Here is an 18,947-nt window from a genome sequence, read left to right on the forward strand (position 1 = left end):
AAAAATTCCCTCTCCAATTCTTAATACATTAATCCAATGTTCAAATGAACATGTTTTTTGGGTCAAAATAACCTTTGAAAAAGATTTATATGAAAACATAAAAGTTTTTTGATTTTTTTTTTACTTTTTCTCAAGTTGGAAAAATATGATTATGGATTATATATATATGGATTAATATATTTTATTTTCTATTTTGATAAGAGTTTTAGCTAATTTTGACTCAGTGAAAACGATTCCGTTGGTTAAAAAGTCGCTTAAATTTACGCTTTCGAGATATCAGTTGTAAAGGACGAAAACTCGAATCCAAAAATATTACCTGTCCAATAAATTCAAATGGATGGAATGTATTGTTTTGATCCAAACTACTTTAGAAAATGAACTTTAAGAAAAACTAGATAGTTATTCCTTTGCAACAACCAATGTATATAAAATATTTCAATGTTTTAACTTCAAATCTCGGACTACAAAATGAAAATTAATTACATTTGAAATAAAATTACTTGCTTATAAATAGAGAAAATAATTATTTTTAATGAGTGTTTAAAATTAGTGTAAAAAAAACGGTTTTTTTATTTTGTACATATTCAGTTGAAGAACAATTTAAAATATAAACAAAAGCGAAGAAACATTGTAATACAACTAGAAATTTTATATTATAATTCATTAAAAATAATAAATTAAAATTAAATGTTTATCATAAACTTTTCTTTATTTTTATATTTTATGGTTCAACACCTGGCAACAATTTGCTGGTGAAATATAAACATGAAAGTGTTTTAAAATTAATATATATTTTGATAAATCTATAAAGGAATGAATAGTTATTTTTTCTGTTGAAAAATTATGTTTCATAGCCTAAGGAAGGTATTGCTTTATTTACAAAATGAATACAATTCCAATGTGTAAGATTAAAATAAGGTAGAGCAAGTGAAAACCAACAAATGACTGAGTTAATTGTTGAAATACCATGTGTAGACAGTGTTGGTTACTCTGTCACATTACACACACATACATGTCACATATATATAACTGATATAGCCATAACATACATACTATACAATTTGCGCATAATTTGCGCTCTCTCGGGTAAACAGTTATGTTTACGAAAAAATGTTTCAATCAAAAGTTGTTTATTTTTTTATAAGGAACATTTTTTACATTTAAACTTTTGTTCTATCTTTAAGAGTTTACAAGATAGGTCCTACGGACCCAACACCCAATTGACCTATGTTGCTCATTTACGAACTCGACCTTACTTTTTTGGCCTTAGCACGCTATAAAAATCTCAACTTGGTATCTCTTTTCGTTTTTGAGTTATCGTGATCATAGATGGGCAGACGACAGACGACAGACAGACAGCCGGAAATGGACTAATTAGGTGATTCTATGAACACATATACCAAAATAGCATCAATATTTTTAAGATTTACAAACTTGGGACTAAACTTAGTATACCTAGGTATATTCCATATACATTGTATAAAAACTATTTCAGTATCGATTATTCTTTGGAACTTTACGAAAAAAGGCTATTTCATCATGATTTTATATATTTATTTATAATAATAACGATTAAAATATAATTTTCGATTCGTCTTGTTTACTGTTATTTCGAATTTTTTTTTGTAGAATTAAAGTGTTTTTAATTTTGTTACAGCATCTATGTGGGGGTGACTGAAAGCGTGATGGGGCGGGTTCAAGACGGCCCCATGGAGTTCGGCTAGGGGCGTCTGCCCCGCTCCCCAGCCCCCTCGCCGCTCACCAACCACCCCACATAATATGGAGCTGGAACGGGAGCGGTGCCACCATCGGCCGCTTGCCTTTGACAAGGTACTGTTTATATTTTTAATTTTTGTATAATTCTATAATAAGTTGGTTTTGTTTTGTCTAACAAGGAATTTAAAAATATTGTATTCATAGAATATCTGAGAAAATTTCTGTATTTGATTTTTCCAAATAATACCACAAAATGACATAATTTGAGCATATAAATAAATACCATGGAAATGAATGGTCAAATAAACCTGGCTCAATTCATTTCGAAAATTGAAATGGTAAAATAATAAGGTAATTCAAAACAAAAATTCAAAAGAACAGTCAACTCAAATATTTCAATTTTAATTAAAATATTTCCAAAAATTGGTCCCAAAAAATGATAGCTCTCTAAGTATTCTTTTCATCTCATCTGATGTCCTTGACCACCACCTTGATATTGGTTTAAGGAGTGTTATAAATTTAAAGTGTTTATCTGTGCGTCTATGTGTTTCTCAGTGGCATCGTAGCCCCTAAACGGTCGAACCGACTTGGTTGAGAGCATTTTATAGCTAAATTTCCAAAAATCGGTTTACAAGAATTAAATCGCAATATCTGGATGACCGAGCTTTGCTCGGTATTCTTAAAAAGACACAAATTTTATCACTAATAGAAGACCGTTTTAAATGTCTCCACACAAATACCAATTTGAATATCCCGGTAATGTATTTTATATTATGTATTTCATTAACTACGATATACACCAATAGATGTCAGGAAGAGTCATATTTTGCGATGTATGTTTCAGTTTTTCATGAAAAAACGAATAAAACGACGTTTTTTTAAAATGAAACCTTGTTAGATCGACTTATCGCCCCAAAAAACCCCTACATACTCATTTTCATGAAAATCGTTGGAGCCATTTCCAAGATCGTTGATATATATATATATACAAGAATTGCTCGTTTAAATATATAAGATTTGCCGGGGATTTTTAAATTTTGTAAATTTCACTTGTTACGATATTAAAAAATTCTCTCGACAGAATTGAGAAAAGTAGGAGAGTTAAAAGGAATGTTTTTAGAATAAAATATTAAAAAATGCATTCAGATATGAATTTTCGTTTTCGACGGTCGAAATTGGGAACGTAGACATTATATTATCTCGTGTTTCAAACGGTTAAAATTTCTGAGACTATAATAGATAGTCCTTAATTTTTCGTTAACTGCAAATATTACTATTAATACCATGCTGGAAATATCTTAAATGATTTATATTTTAAAAAAAAATTATATTCGTTTCACGGGGAAAATGATAAAATGGAACGATCATGTTGAATTGATGAAGAATTACGTTTTTTGTGTACCAACATGCTAAAATCTTAATTTTAGGGAAAATAATACTTGGATCACTATTGTTTACTATCATGTGCTACTTTAGAACTTTTAACATTTGATAACAACTTTAGTCCAAATTTTAAAACATTAACGACATATAAATAATCAAATATTTAGCAATTAATTATTAGGATGGTCTCTGAAATATACATTTTGGTAAAAGCTCTGTAGGTATTACCTTTAAAAATAATTACTCTTTTGGTAGTACCTTTTTGGTAGATATGGTAGATATTTAGGTAATCTTTTACGTCATAAATTACTTATTTTTTGTCTATGTAAAAGTTATACAAGGTGTTCAAAGTTATATTAACAGAACTTCAGCACATGATAGATATGTAACTGACACACGTGTAAGCACTTTTTTCTAGACACATGGTGTGAGCTATTGAAAAAATGACATTTTTGAGACTCAATCGAATCGAGTGTTTAAAAAAAATTAAATTTTTGATACACCCTATGACCTAAAGATTCTTCATTATTTACATCTTATGGTGTAAAATTACAAAAGCCGGCGGTTGAAACATGGGTATTCGGAAAGTCTGTTTCGAAAAAATTTCTTACACCACGGACTTCATTCAAGAATACTTAATGGTATTGTATTTCGAATGGTCTTTAGTGAAGCCCGTGGCGTAAAAAATTTTTCAAAACTGAGTTAAAGAACACATTTTTCTCCAACGCTGGTTTTATACTGCTTAAGAATCAGCTGTCATCTTATATTTCTTCTTATGGCTACTTAGGTATAATTCATGTATTTGTCCTTATACTTTACCTTATAATTGTTTAAAATAGAAGGGTCCTTGATACTGTGCGCTAAATTTCCATTTTTTATAAGCAGCCATTTTGACAATACTCACAAAAATGCCATTTTCTCCCAAATTATAACATCCTATATCTAGAAAAAGAGGCTTTCCCGATTAATTGTATGCTAAGTCTTGCTGTTATAACATGGACTTGCTGTTATATTATATAACACAGTTTGTCCAATTAAGGTGGCATCAAATGGAAAAATTATTTTATTATTTCTTTATGAAAAAAAGTTCTTCTTGATAAAAATTTCTGCATGGCCTAGAACGTAACATGAAATAATCAGGTATCAATACAATATTTTACAATATTGAGATTTATTCGAATTGGAAAATACGGACAAATATCCAATATTATCCGTGTCTTTATCATTGATGTCTCTGTTATCATTCATGACTTTTGTCTAAAGACGGCATTTATTCTGGAATGTTGAGTTAGTTATTTTTCGACAAACCTTGTTATGAATCCAAAAAATTGATATCCAATCTGATTTTAAATTGTAGGACTTTTTATCAAGTAAAAATAATTTTCATAAAGCAAATACGTAATAAAAAAGTTTGCCACATGGTGCCGACTTAATTCGTCATGCTGTACATATGCATTTTACATAATCATTTAGTAGTGCTTTGATGTAACATTGAAAGTTTTATAATGAATTATAACATGAAACATTATAACAGCCATAATAATAATAATAACAATATAGCTGTGAATAAAGTTAATATTAGCTAAAGTTTTACAATGTACAAACAAAATAACACCCACCTAGTATGAACCTACAGCAAGTTTTGTATGTGTAATTGTACAAAAAATAAAAAAAAAAAAATGACGATGTAAATTAAAAAACAAAAGTTTAGTTTTTACAAAAAAATTATTTAAAAAAAATTTTTTGATGTCGATAATTGTTTATGCCATTTTTTTAATTTTAATTTTATTTTTAGACCGCTGGACAGTACGCTTTTTCTCAAATGATTAATGCATACTTGATTGAAACTGTGTGAATGGCTACTTTTTCGAGTCTTCCAAACTTTGCTCAACGACTTTTTTCGAAGAGTTTTTAAATGAGCATGATCGAAATATGCCGAATGCAGGAATTTTTCTTTATTGACGAATACATACTTTCAATTCAATTACAAGATAATTGAATAAGAAATTCTGATCAGAGATTTGAAAAAAAATTCTGCACTGATGAGTCTGCTACCATCGCGAACAGGCATACCTTACTTGTGGCGTGTTGTTTGATAATTAATTATCAATGTTATTAAATGGCCAAATTTCAGACCAATAGCTTAATTGTGATCTTTTCTGTGAAAACAAAAATGCGTTAGAATATACGGTATGTCCACAGTAAACAAGCTTACTGGTTCAGTTTTTTTTGTCGGACAAAATATTTTTGAATTTCTAATTAAATTATCTTGTAAATGCATTAAAATTAAATATTTATTTGTCAAGAAAGAAATACTCATGTAGCCGGGATGTTTCGATCATGCTCATTTAAAAACGCACGACTTTCGGATAAAATCGTAGGAAAGTTTGGAAGACTCGCCAAAAGGATGCCACTGACGAAGTATCACGTATGTATTGGTCATTTAAAAAAAGCGTGCTGTCCCGCGGCCTATTTTTATATCACACGTAATTAAAATTAATTATAAACACAGAGTTATTCAAATATATATCAAGTTATTCTAAGTTTAGTCCCATGGTTGTAACGCTTAAAAATATTGATGATACGAACAAAAATTTGGTGTAGTTGTCCATAAAATCACCTAAAGAGTCTATTTTCGTTTGTCAGTCGGCCCATCTGTCTCTGATCACGATAACTCAAGCACAAAAACAGATATCAAGATAAAATTTTTATAGCGTTCTCAGGATATAAAAAGTTAGGCTTCTGTACTCGCGGTTTGTTGTAATTACTTAATTTATACCTGGAATTTTAATAATTTAATTCAGCAAGTGCGTAAATATTCAAATTTTGAAACCGATATAGTAAGTGCTATACAATAAATGTATAAAAAACATTATTCCTAAAATTCTCATCAAATTCAAAGTAAAAATTGATGAACATCTGTCACGAATTTCTCGTTAAAACACCTTTTCAAAAATTTGTTCGAAAATTTTAATGAACTTCATATGTGGTTATTTGGCACTAAATTGACACCATTTATCACTTCAGATAAATTTTTATATTAATGAAGTTTTATTTAAAATAAAATCGCATTCCATGTGAAATATCTCGATTTAAATATCCATTGATAGCCGCATTTACTAACAATAAATATAAAGTTGACAGTAAAAATACATTGACATTAATATAATAGGCAACAAATAGCTGCTAATATTAAACATTGAGAAGACAATATTACACTATAGATAAATATCAATAAAAACTATTTATTACATTATATTTATTATTAGAGTGATACCCACCCGCTTCGCTTTGTTTAAAAGTAAAGATAGATAAAGATTGCTCTCGCTAATATCCTTTCTATAACACTCGAAATAATGGTAAGGGATGTTTTACACAGGTAAAATATATGTATGGTTTTCTATTTTATTTAATGTATAATAGTTGTTATTATTCATTGAGTATATCAGAGAAGATGGCCGTGAAATATTTTATATTGACTATTTTTTCAGAAATCTGTAATATATGGAAATGTCAAATGTCAAATTAATTTTTAATTTTATTTTTATTTTTTATTAATATATCTTTATAAATTATATCTCATGTGTTATTATAAAGTATAAGCTATGTTGATGTATAGTTTCATTAAAAACCATTCGTAAGTTTTAGCGTGAAAGTGTTACAAACAAGTAAGCAAACAAACATCCTTACTTTCGCATTTATAATATATAGAGATAGTGATATGGGATTTTTTATTTTTAATCTCATGTAACAGCTCATCATACAAACCGTTTACATATTTATAGAATATATGATTGTTAAAGTTTTGTATTAATTTGCAGACAATGGAATAAATACATTGTATCCAATTGATTATAAACCACGAGCCAGAAAGGGTCTAGCCGTATAAGCATATGAAAACTGCACTCGTGTCTGATGAAGGGTTCTTACCTTGTTTTTACCGGCTCAGGTGTCTAGCGGTCAATGGCGTTAGTTTTGACCGTTTGGCTACTGACTGGGAGGTTGCGGGCTCGAGTCTACGCAGCGGCAGTGTGAACAATTATAATTAATGGGGGTGCAGAATTGATCACATTGTCGTCGAGGGCTTAAAGGGCATTATAATTCCCGACAAAACGATTTCAATAATATTTTTTTATTGGCAAGTCTACTTCTTTGTTCTTTTATTATATACAAAGTTTGTTATTAAGAATTATCGATTAAACTTACGAATGAGATATTAAAATTTTTTAATTGAAAAGGTATTTTACGGAAATTTGTGCGATATATGATGTCAGCTTAATGTAAACCTCAGTTTTGTTGGGAGGCGCTTAGGGAAATAAAACTATATGGAACGTATAGATTTACTTCGCTGTAATCATGAAGGTTATAAAGAAGGAGAACGATCGCTACGTGTTAAAGCATTAGCGCGTCTGTCCCTGAAAATTTGCAGAATTTATAGTTCATTTTTCAGCCACCAGCCGCGCTGTCATCATTAAGTAGTATCTCCGAAGTTAGCTGTTTATGAGTACAAGTAGGTGAAGTTAGTTGCATAATGTATAAATTGATTTATCATTTCAAATTAGCGCACAACAGCCCGCTTTTATTGATACAACTTAGCGATCGCAGCACCTCACTTATTTTATCCATATTTCGGGGACAACATTTTCTATAGCGATCCTTCTCCTTCTTTATAACCTTCATGGCTGTAATCTATGACATTCTTTATGCTTTCTTGAAGTTTACTCGATCAAACCTCTCGTTTTGACCACGTTCACGTATTAACTGATTATTTACTAAGCTATTGATTTAAAAATTCTATAGGTTGTATGTTATCACAGAAATTGCCATAAATTACTCTTTATAAATTTTTTTTTTAAATATCTTATACACAGATTGATATATGTTTAAAGTTTAATGTTTAAAGTTTGATCATGTTTAATGGAAATATTTTAAATTATCTGTTTTTATTCTTTAAAGTGATGAAAAACGAAAAGACAGATATAAACCATGCTTAAAAATGTGTAATAAATTTGCATTAGTATTAACCTAATGTGGCCATGAATTTGTGACAATGTTATATATAAATTCATTTTTTTCGTGTTGGCTCTTGGCCTAATTTAATTCGTTTTACATGTTACATATAGGATATTTAAAATATTGAATTATTGAGTAATTTCATATTTTAAACGTTCTATTCGATTGATTGTGGACATATTAATGTTTTGAAATAAATTATTTAAGTAATTGAATTACCCGATTAAGCTGAGTGGCAATTAGTTATATTTTATTTATATCTTACATATTGGGCTTTACATTCAGGATTATTAATCAATCCGTTATTTAATAAATTAAAAATTTAATTTACTACTTATTTTATGAATTGAAATTGATGTCATTTTTATGAATTGAAGTTAATTATCATTACGAGTCTGCTTAAAGAGGACCAGTCTTTGGAGCAAATAAACCATTTACGGTCTAAAGCTCCACCATATTTTGATATATGTTTTAAAGTGTGTTTTATTAGACGGTTCGGTTATACAGTCAAAAATTTACTAGTTGTAAATATTTTAATAAATATTTAATTCAAAATAAAATAAAAAACACGATATTTTTTATAGTAACCATCAATTTTCTCTATTATTTCAAATATTTACCTGAAATAGTTATTCTAAACCTTTTGAGATTAGTTGTAAATTAAACTAAAATGAACAAGAAAAAGGTTTTTCATAGAAGTTTCTACAAGAAAAACGATTGAGTTATGTTAAAGAACATCCCTATAAACTTTCAAGTGATTTTCAAGGTAAATTTATCTGCATTTATATGAGTTATGTAAATGACCCTGTACATATCATCCACTCAAGTAATATAATCTTTTATTCGTCTATTTTTGTACAAGATACAGGTTGCCCCTCGATAAATGCGATTAAGCTATTTGACTATGTGAATGTATACAGTCTGTTGAAGGTTTTAGGAATGTAAACGATTTATTAGCCCCGTAATTAAGGGGTCTTTTCAATTTTTTAGATCGACGTATTTGGGATTGTCTCCTTCACCTACTACGCTCCCTACCAATAGTTAATGTTCGATTAGTAAAAATAAAACTAAAATAATATGACATTTGAATGTATCAGTTTTAAATTTAATTTAGGAAACTCAATTTTAATCAACTTAATTATTCGCAAAACGAAAAATTTGTGAATAAAATTTTAAATTCAAGCCTTGTAAAATACTAATACTTTTCCCGTGGCTTACGATTTGATGAGTTTGTTTCAGATAAATGTTTCGACTTTTTCGTAAATGTTAATGAAAGCCTCTCTGTATTCCTACATACGTACTTCTATCAAACAATGTCGATCAAAACCATCGCTGAAATTGTGTTGATAAGTGTAAACAGAAGCTCACACAATGTTAACAATAAAGAAACTTATCTATCTAGTTTCAACATTTTTATTTGTGAACAATATTGAAAGCTCGTTGAAAACTCTTGCTTTCTTTTTCTAATTCACCAATTTATTTTGAAATATAGCAATTTTTAAAATTAATTTTTTTTACAAGAGCAAGTATTCTGTTGAGATAGATCTCTGTGCGAATTGTTAGTACAATTATTTTAGACTTAGTCAAAAAAATCAAGCTTTTTATTTAAAATTGCCTTCGTTCTCGTACATCCTTAAATATATAAAAATGATATGTTCGTTTGTGCATGCTTCAAAAGCTCAAAAAGCTCTGTATCGATTGAGCTTACATTTTGAAACGATATACAAATGAATTTATCCCAAATTTTGACACGATATCCCCATTTGAGGGGTGTAAGTGGAGATGAACATTCGAATATTTTCAAACACAATCAAGAGGGGTATCAAATTAAAGGAAATGGTGTGTAAACTACAAAACTGTAAGTTACAAGAAAATCAGTTCAGACGTTTGTCAGCAGTTCAATTGTGGACTTTTTTATCTGGGGTTCATCAAGTTTAATTTAATTTACTAACTGTTAAGTTTCTCATCTGTTTCTATGCAAATATAATGTACCACATCGAAGCGTGGCAGGGTAAGCTTTTATTTTATTAAGTCAAAATGGCTATTGATGTACACGAGAAATAACGAGAATGTGAAGATGAAGATCGCCTCAACTCCTCTAAGTGCCTTGTGTTGCCTTTGACTCGGGTTCAAAATATTGCCTTTCTAGCGAAGCCAAGTAAGTCAAGACAAGGACAGATAAGGCACAGACTAGTTTAACCTAGACATCCTTATTCTTTGCCAGACTTCGTGAGAGTTTGAACGAGGCTTAACAAATATTAAATTTATTTTTTTTATGAAACTTATCATTAATATGAAAATTATGTATCAACTGCAATTAAAGCTAACGAAAAAGTGAAATACCAAGCGTTTTTTTATTGTTGATCGTACTCTGGTTGGTTTTATCAGAGTGTTTTTTTTAGATTTCGTTTTTTTTTTTTTTTTTTACTCGGGATATGATGTTTTTGCATTTATTTAAATATCGAACATTCAAGAAAATTTTAAATGTGAGATATATTCTTTCACATTGTAAAATTATCACACGAAATGCATTTAATGCACTTTGCAATTTGGTATAGCTCCAGTTATATCACACGTTTTTGTTTTTTTTTTTTTTTTTGTCTCTAAAAAGATTTACAAATATACATTAACTAAATGCGTTTTTTGTAATAGATAGAATGTGGAATAATATGACAGGTGCAGAAAATCTTATATGGCTACTATATCACTGTCACTTACATGATTTTGTTTTAGTGTAGATATATAAATCAAGTTTCGGTTTGTCATTTACAACCATGATTTTTTATTTTATTTCAACTAATTGCTTTAAAGATTGGTGTGATACTGATCATGTCTTTTTTTGCAATTGGATATAGCAGTTGTAAATAATATTAAATTAAAAATTTAAAGGAACTCCCGACATAAAATCAGGTCTGCCCGATTGGTTGGTGGTATCGTAGCTCCAAAATGGATGGACCAATTTTGATATAGCATTTTTTAAAAGTAATTTGATCGAGAGTGTTCTTAGCTAAGTTTCAAGAAAATCTGCTCATCCGTTGGAAGGAAATAGCCTCTTTTCTTGTTGTTATCGGGTACCGAACAATAAACGAGGATGTGGGTTATTACTAAGGGTTATCCCTCCCTGCCTTTTGGTGACGTTCTTGTCCCACAAATGTCAAGTTCTGCTCACGCTAGAGTGAAAACCTGATTAAAAATCGTCGCTCGTGTCATCTTAGTCTAAAATAAACTGTTTATTCATTGATATTTACGTCTGTTTCATTAACTTCCTTCTATAAGTAAATATAATTAATTTGTATGTTTTACTTGTGAAATAAAATAAACTTAATAAAAAAAAATTAAATCCGTTCTCATTAACATTCTCATATACATTTAATTATATTACTTTTCACAAATAACATTAATAAAACAAATTTAATGAATATTAAATAAACAGAATCTCTTAATATTTCATATAATTCTATTTACAAGATCAACTTTGTTAAAAAAAGGAAAACCAACATAATATAATTTTACAATTTTTTTTTTTCTAACTAAAAAATTCTGTAAAACAATTCCCTCTTCTTTATAAATACATAAATTATCAGATTTAAAAAATTTGTTACAAATCTTATTTGTAAGATTCTACATATTTTACTTTACATACGGCTCGATTGTCTTTCTCTAAATAAAAACTTTCATAAAGAAAAATAAATGATTTCTATAAGGAATTCTTCTTTACATTCTTAATGCCATTCAAACAAATAAATGATCTTAAAATGTATATTTACTTAGAACTTAAGTCAAATAAGTATACAGTTAGTTATGTTATCTGTGTAATAAACTTTCTTTCATATGAGATCTACATAAAATTTATAAGGTGTTCGGGGGAATAGTTGCAAAAAATATTTTTTTTTAAGATTGCTTTTCCTAAGTTAAAAGTTTCTCTATAATATGTTTTATCGATTTCTGCTGTTTATGTTATATTTATTTCTGACGCTTTCATTAAAAGTCTATTCTTATAATGAAATCTACTTTTATATGCTACATGTTCCATAAAATTTGGAAAAGCTTTCGATAAGTTATTTACTCTTTTACTAAAATAATGTGTCATTGGGCGCTGGGTAATCTTTCTTATTCAATCTTAACAGACATCGAAAACAAGCACTGGAAAATCGGTATTTTAAAACTAAATACAAATCGTTCCCTAAGAAACATACAGAAATGCTAGTTTCTTAAAATTTGCATCAGCAAGATAACTTTCTTATTTTAAACGAAAAAATTAAATTTTTGCATAATCAACTATCCTGGTCTGGAAAAGTACTCTCTAATTTGTTCCAAATAGTTCTTAAGTTGAGATCCTTAGAAAATACAAATTTTTTTTCTTAAACTTTTGAGAAAGCCCTATATCTGATTGTCGCATTATTAACCCCCAAACTAAAAAAAAGGAATGTTATAAGTTTGACTGCTATGTGTGTGTGTCTATCTGCGTGTCTGTCCGTCTGTGGCATCGTAGCGCCTAAACGGATTCACTGATTTTGATTTTTTTTGGTTTTGTTTGTAAGGTAATTTAATGGAGATTGTTCTTAGCTATGTTTCAAGTGTGAATTTAGGGTTCCTTACCCGAAAAAACTAAAAGTTTGCGATAATCTTCCAAATCGGCTCAGTTTGGAAAACGTAATTTAATGGAAAGTGTTCTTAGGTTTGTTTACAATGCAAGCTTAGGTTCCGTACACGAAAAATTTGTCGGGGTTTCTTAAATTTTGTAAATTTCATTTCTTTAGGTATTTTTAATATTTTTATTCTGGATTTTATCTCGAAGGTTTTTTTTTAAGTAGATATATTTTAAGAAATCCAAAAAATAGGACTCGAAATATAATTATAAAGGGAGAAATATTACCTAAAAATTAATTGAAATGAACAAGAAGTTAATTAGAAAATTAAATAACAAAGTTTACAAGTAATTATTCTCGAATACTTTAGAAAGCCTTTTAAAATCGATATCGCATTTTTTTTTCTTATTAACTCGCCGAATGTTGTATTTCAAAAAATATTTCATATAATTGTTACCAACACAATGATGTGAACGTCTAAAAAAAACCCTTTTAATGTTCCTTCTATGGATGAATCAAGTATTTGACATTATTTTAAGAAATACCCTATATATTTACATTAAATATGTGGTGTAGTTTTCGTAACTTATAAAATATATTCGAACTAACATCTCAAGAAATGATTTTGAAAGTATATAATTGAAATATATATCAGTAGTTTCTTGAGTACTTTATTCTGCATATTATGTTGAAAAACATGACGTTTCCTGTTGTGAAAACTTTCATAAAAGTGTATTACCCAGAAGTGTACAAAAAGTTGGTAATCAGAAATTCATAGATGTTACAAACAAGCTGTGTGAACGGCGGCCGTCATTTGGATTAACATATTATCATAAACATTACAAAAGTTCAATTTTGTACCTTAATACAAACTTTACTTTTATAAATAACTACTTTGTAATTTGTACTTGTTATTGGGTATGTAGGTTAGCGGGCTATGCTCGAGCATCGGGCCTCGAAGCAATGGTTCAGACCACCTAGCCAAATAGTCCCTTGTACTCTATCCCCGCTACGCTTTTCAGTGGCTATTATAACCAACTGATGTACTGAAACTCAGGATCTGCCTAGCGCTGAGTTTCCTAATTTCTTCTGGTTCGACTATGGCCGGGCCAAACCATTTCCTTCACTGCTGTATGAGCACCGGGCAGTAACAGAGAAAGTGGATCGATGTTTCTTCTGAAGTTTCTCTGCATCTGTCACACGCGGGAGATTGTCTTTTTCCAATCTGATGTTATTACTTGTTATTACTAATATACAGTTGTAATTTTACATCCGTATCTCTTCTCTTAGTACCTACACACAAATTGAATTGTCTACTCTTCTTTTCTTTTACGAAGCACGTTGGAGATATATATATATATATATATTTTCGATTAATAGAATACAATAAAAAAAGTTTACATCTCTTACGTGATCCAATATTTTGAACTTCTTCTGCTTAGAAAAATGTTGATTGAATGTATATCCAAAATATATTTTGAAGTAATCAAAGAATGGTTGTATTTATTATTTGAGCGACTTAATCAAACATGAAAAGTTACTTATAAGAATTTGCGTATTGTTTTTCACAAGAGCGGATAAAAACGCAAACAATGACTTGTATTTTTGTATTATAAAAAAAATTAAAGCCTTTAAAAATATTGTGCGATAATTGTTTACAAATGCACGTATTTTGAAAAGAAAAACTGCGTGGGAAAGAAATTTAAACCAAATTAAAGAAGAGCAGTAAGGCTTTTATTTTATTATTTTAGTTCAAAATTATTTAGGTACTTCTTGCTGCAGAAAAACTTACTTTAAGTGTTATTTCATATTTTCAACAAATGTTTGCATATAACTAACTGACATCAATACAATATTATTTGACGTGATAAACAAGCTTCATGCACAGTGATGTCTGTTTTTAACCCCCGAACTAAAACAAAGGGGTTATAAGTTTGACCGCTATGTGTGTGTGTGTCTGTCTGTGAAATCGTAGCGCCTAAACGGATGAACCGATTTTAATTTTTTTGGTTTCGTTTGAAAGGTAATTTAACGGAGAGTGTTCTTGTGCTATGTGTGAGTTTATATCCAAAAAATTGTCGGAGGTTTTTTAAACTTTGTAAATTTCACTTGTCTGAAGACGAAACAAAATTTTTAGTAAAGATAGTTAAATATATTTTTATTTAGCTGATATACTAAAGCTGCCAATTTTTCTCATTTCCTTACAATTTATGACCTAGTCTCTTGGTCACTACTGATATCCAGATTTAAAAACCAGGTTTTATTATATTTATTTATGGTCAACCTATTTTTTTAACAAATTTTGTACAAATGTTTGAGTTAATAAATAATAGATATTTTTAAACATTTTACTCGAATATAGTTTTTTTTTTCTCATTTATAAAGATAAATTAAAAATTATGATAAAATGTTTTAAAATAAGTAATGGCAATAAGTTTTAATTAAGAACATTCTATCAATATAAATATATTGAAACCGATATTACTTACCATATAGATAGAATAATTAACTACTTAATTATTAATAGTTATCTACCACGAACAACATTTATTACAACAATATTAATAATAATTATTATTAGTTTCATTTAAAGTAGTTAAAAGTTTTCTATCCTAGCTATCTTACTTATAAACTTTATACTTGAATAATATGTATATTTTATTAAATAGTTAGTTATGTATAAAAAATAAAATATATAACAAGTGAAAACAAACAATTGACTGAGCTAATTGTTGAAATACCATGTATAAACAGTGTAGATTACTCTGTCACATTACACATATACCTATGCATGTCACTCATCTATAACTGCTATTCTCATACAATACATACTATACAATTTGCGCATAATTTGCGTTCTCACGGGTTAACATTGGTGTTTACGAAAAAATGATTCAAACAAAAATTGTTTATTTTTTAAGGAACATTTTTTACATTTAAACTTTTGTTCTATCTCTAACGGTTTACAAGATGGGTCCTACGGACTCAAGACCCAATTGACCTATGTTGCTCATTTATGAACTCGACCTCACTTTTTACGTCCGAAGACGCTTTAAAAATTTTAGCTTGATGTCTCTATCCGTTTTTGAGTAATCGTGATGACAGACAGACAGACATACGACAGACAGATAGGCAAATTAGATGATTTTATGAACACCTATACCAAAATTTTGGTTACAGTATCAATATTTTTAAGCGTTACAAACTTTGGACTAAACTTAGTAAACCTTGGTATGTTTCATATACATGGTATAAAAATCTCTTGCCATGGTGTTTGTGTTTAAACTACTCTGAAACGGCTCCTCCGGTTTTAATCAATTTTTTTTTTTGTACATTCAGTAGGTACGAAAATATGTTTTAAGTATTTTTCACCCTCCTACAACCAACTCAAAGGTGGTGAAAAAGGGAATGATAGTTTGTATGTGGAAATCCCATGTAAATACTTTTATGGACAAACAATGTTATAAATCGAAAGTTAGAAAATTAAATGAATATGTTTTATATTCAATAGGTACAGTAATTGAACAAAATTAATATACTTTGTATTATTTAAATTTGAAAATACATATTCTTTTACTCAGTTATTACCATTGTACGAAAAATTGGAAACAATGGTTATAATGATATATGTGTATAAATTTCAAAACTGGCAGTGACAGATTCTCAAAGGAAATTTTGCAAGTAAACCCCTAAGAAGATGCAAATGAGACATAGTGTCTCTAATTGTGCTAGAAATAGAAATAAAGTTTGTGTTTAACGGGCAGGTTAAGTGGAGATGGGCATAATATTAGCTATTAATGAATAATTAAAGCTTGTATAATGAATACTGAAATTTACTGTAGTTTTGGGTGCAGCAATGACGACGACCTATGCCAATTTCTAATTTTTTTTTCCTGTAAAATAAAATTTTTCTATAAATTTAAGAAAAAAAAATTATTTATCCAAAGTTATCGTGCGTAAAATTTCCGATCTATTTGTATAAATAAACTTTTTCTTGGGTATCCGTACTATTGAACATACCCTTCAACTTACGTTAGTACCTTATGACATGGTCGAATCCAAAAACTGTCCTGCATACGAACCATCCAGTATATTTACCTGTAATTAATTTTCAAGGAGATATTTTGTAAAAACATCCTGTGTAAATGAATAATATAAGGATATGGAGTAAATACCAGACATTATTTTCATTATTAGAACACATTCCATTCTTTAGACGCTTTTTCTTTGAGTACATACAACAACTACCTACCTACCATATTCTATGACCTTCTAAATAAAATTTTCGTCAACTTTTAATATTCCATTCGTGTAATCTCTCATCCGTGTTTTTAACACCTACCATTTTATGGATAGTATTTTTAATGTTCTCAACATTCTAGTCTCTAATAACGTTCATTTTACCTACTTTATATGGGGGCTTTCAATAAGAGCGAGACTTTTTTAAATTTAAACTAAAAGAAAATTTGGTTTTTTCAAGTAAATTGTGCATCATTTTGAAGCTTAAACATCGAAGTTTTTTTGTGTACAAAAAATAGTTCAAATGTACATCATAGATATTATGGAGGCTTGAATTGAAATGTCGAAGTTTTAATAATAGTTCAACAACTACTCCTAACACTCTTTACTGTAGTATCTACCGTGCATATTTACTGTCCGTAGGGAACTGTACTGTTATTGCCACAACACCCATAACCACACATTTTATACCATGTATATAAAATATATCAAGGTATATTAAGTTTAGTCCCAAGTTTGTAACGCTTAAAAATATTGATGCTATCAACAAAATTTTGAATAGGTGTTCATAGAATCACCTAATTAGTCCATTTCCAATTGTCTGTCCGTCTTTTGCCTGTCTGTTGGTCTGTCATCACGATAACTAAAAAACGAAAAGAGATTTAAAGCTTTTTATAGCATGCTTAGGACGTAAAAATTGAGGTCGAGTTCGTAAATGAGCAACATAGATTAATTGGGTCTTGGGTCCGTAGGACCCATCTTGTAAACCGTAAGAGATAGAACAAAAGTTTAAATGTAAAAAATTTTACTTTTAAAGTAAACAATTTTTGTTTGAAACATTTTTTTGTAAACATCACTGTTTACCCGCGAGAGTGCAAACTAGGTGAAATTTTTTAGTATGTATTATATGAGAATACCAGTTACATATGTGTGGCTATCTAAGAGTTGATATCTTTCTTTATTTACATGACGTAAAAAAACAAACGATTGGATCATCAAATTTTCTGTAAATGGTATTTCAACAATTAACTCAGTCCATTGTTTGTTTTCACTTGTTATATATGGCGTTTCCATTGGCAATGTTCTATTTTTGTTATTTTCACAGCTATCTTAGTTGTCAGACTTAATTCTTGTAGAAAATATTTTCACATACTCCCGCGATATCAGACTCGTTTTAATATTGTGATCACAACAAAACTTGAATGTATGATTATTATTTGTTTTGTTTACTTTAATCATGTGTACGATATTTACATCAAAGTATCTCAATTATATTTGACGATTTTAATATGATACATACAGCGTAAACTAAATATTGAAAAATATATTGTCTAGTATTCTTATATTCTTAATTAAAAAGAATTGATATAAATACACTCGAACCAGGACTCGAACCCGGACTTAGGTAGGGCGCATAGCATGAATCCAAGAAGTCCGGGTTCGAGTCCTGGGACGAGTGTATTTTTTTCTACTCTCTTTAATTAATAAATAATTGAATGTATAAGTTTCAAAATAACAAAATAAAGAATTTTCTTGTATACGTTAAATTAAGAAAGTATCACTCTTATTGAAAGACCCTCTACAAGTATTATCAGATAATAAATGTCATAAACTCATAACATGATGTAAAAAAATGTGTAGAAGATACCTACGCTCATCGATAACCTAACTGATAATATTTGTGTTAACAGGAAAAACATTAATATTCATTTGGAAATAAAAATTTTATGACATGTGTACTTTTATGTGGTCCTAATGAAATCGAGATTGCGTTTTTTTATGACTTCTTTGACGTTTTGAGAACCTTTAATGTAAAATAAATGGCCATTTTTTATTCTCCATACATATGAATGTCTGAAAACAATTTATGGTATTTCAAAATGGAAATCGTCGTAATTAATAAAATCACCAAGAAATAAAAAATAAAAAAAAATGAAAATTAATATTTTGAATGTAACCAAGAAATTATATTTTATAAATTTTCTCTCTTCCTCTCTGCCTTCAAAT

General features: G+C 29.0%; 1 protein-coding gene across 2 annotated transcripts in view; it reads left to right on the forward strand.

The window, feature by feature from the left end:
* Positions 1 to 18,947, forward strand: part of LOC123295059 (serine-rich adhesin for platelets) — a 282,764-nt gene that overhangs the window by 131,866 nt on the left and 131,951 nt on the right. For both annotated transcript variants that reach the window (XM_044876268.1, XM_044876269.1), the window contains exon 2: positions 1,658 to 1,830. In XM_044876268.1, the coding sequence (XP_044732203.1) occupies positions 1,780 to 1,830 (51 nt within the window). In that variant the 5' untranslated portion in view covers positions 1,658 to 1,779. The remainder of the gene's footprint in view (positions 1 to 1,657; positions 1,831 to 18,947) is intronic.

The sequence above is a fragment of the Chrysoperla carnea genome, chromosome 3 (assembly GCF_905475395.1).
Source record: "Chrysoperla carnea chromosome 3, inChrCarn1.1, whole genome shotgun sequence".
In the NCBI taxonomy this organism is placed as follows: Eukaryota; Metazoa; Arthropoda; class Insecta; order Neuroptera; family Chrysopidae; genus Chrysoperla; species Chrysoperla carnea.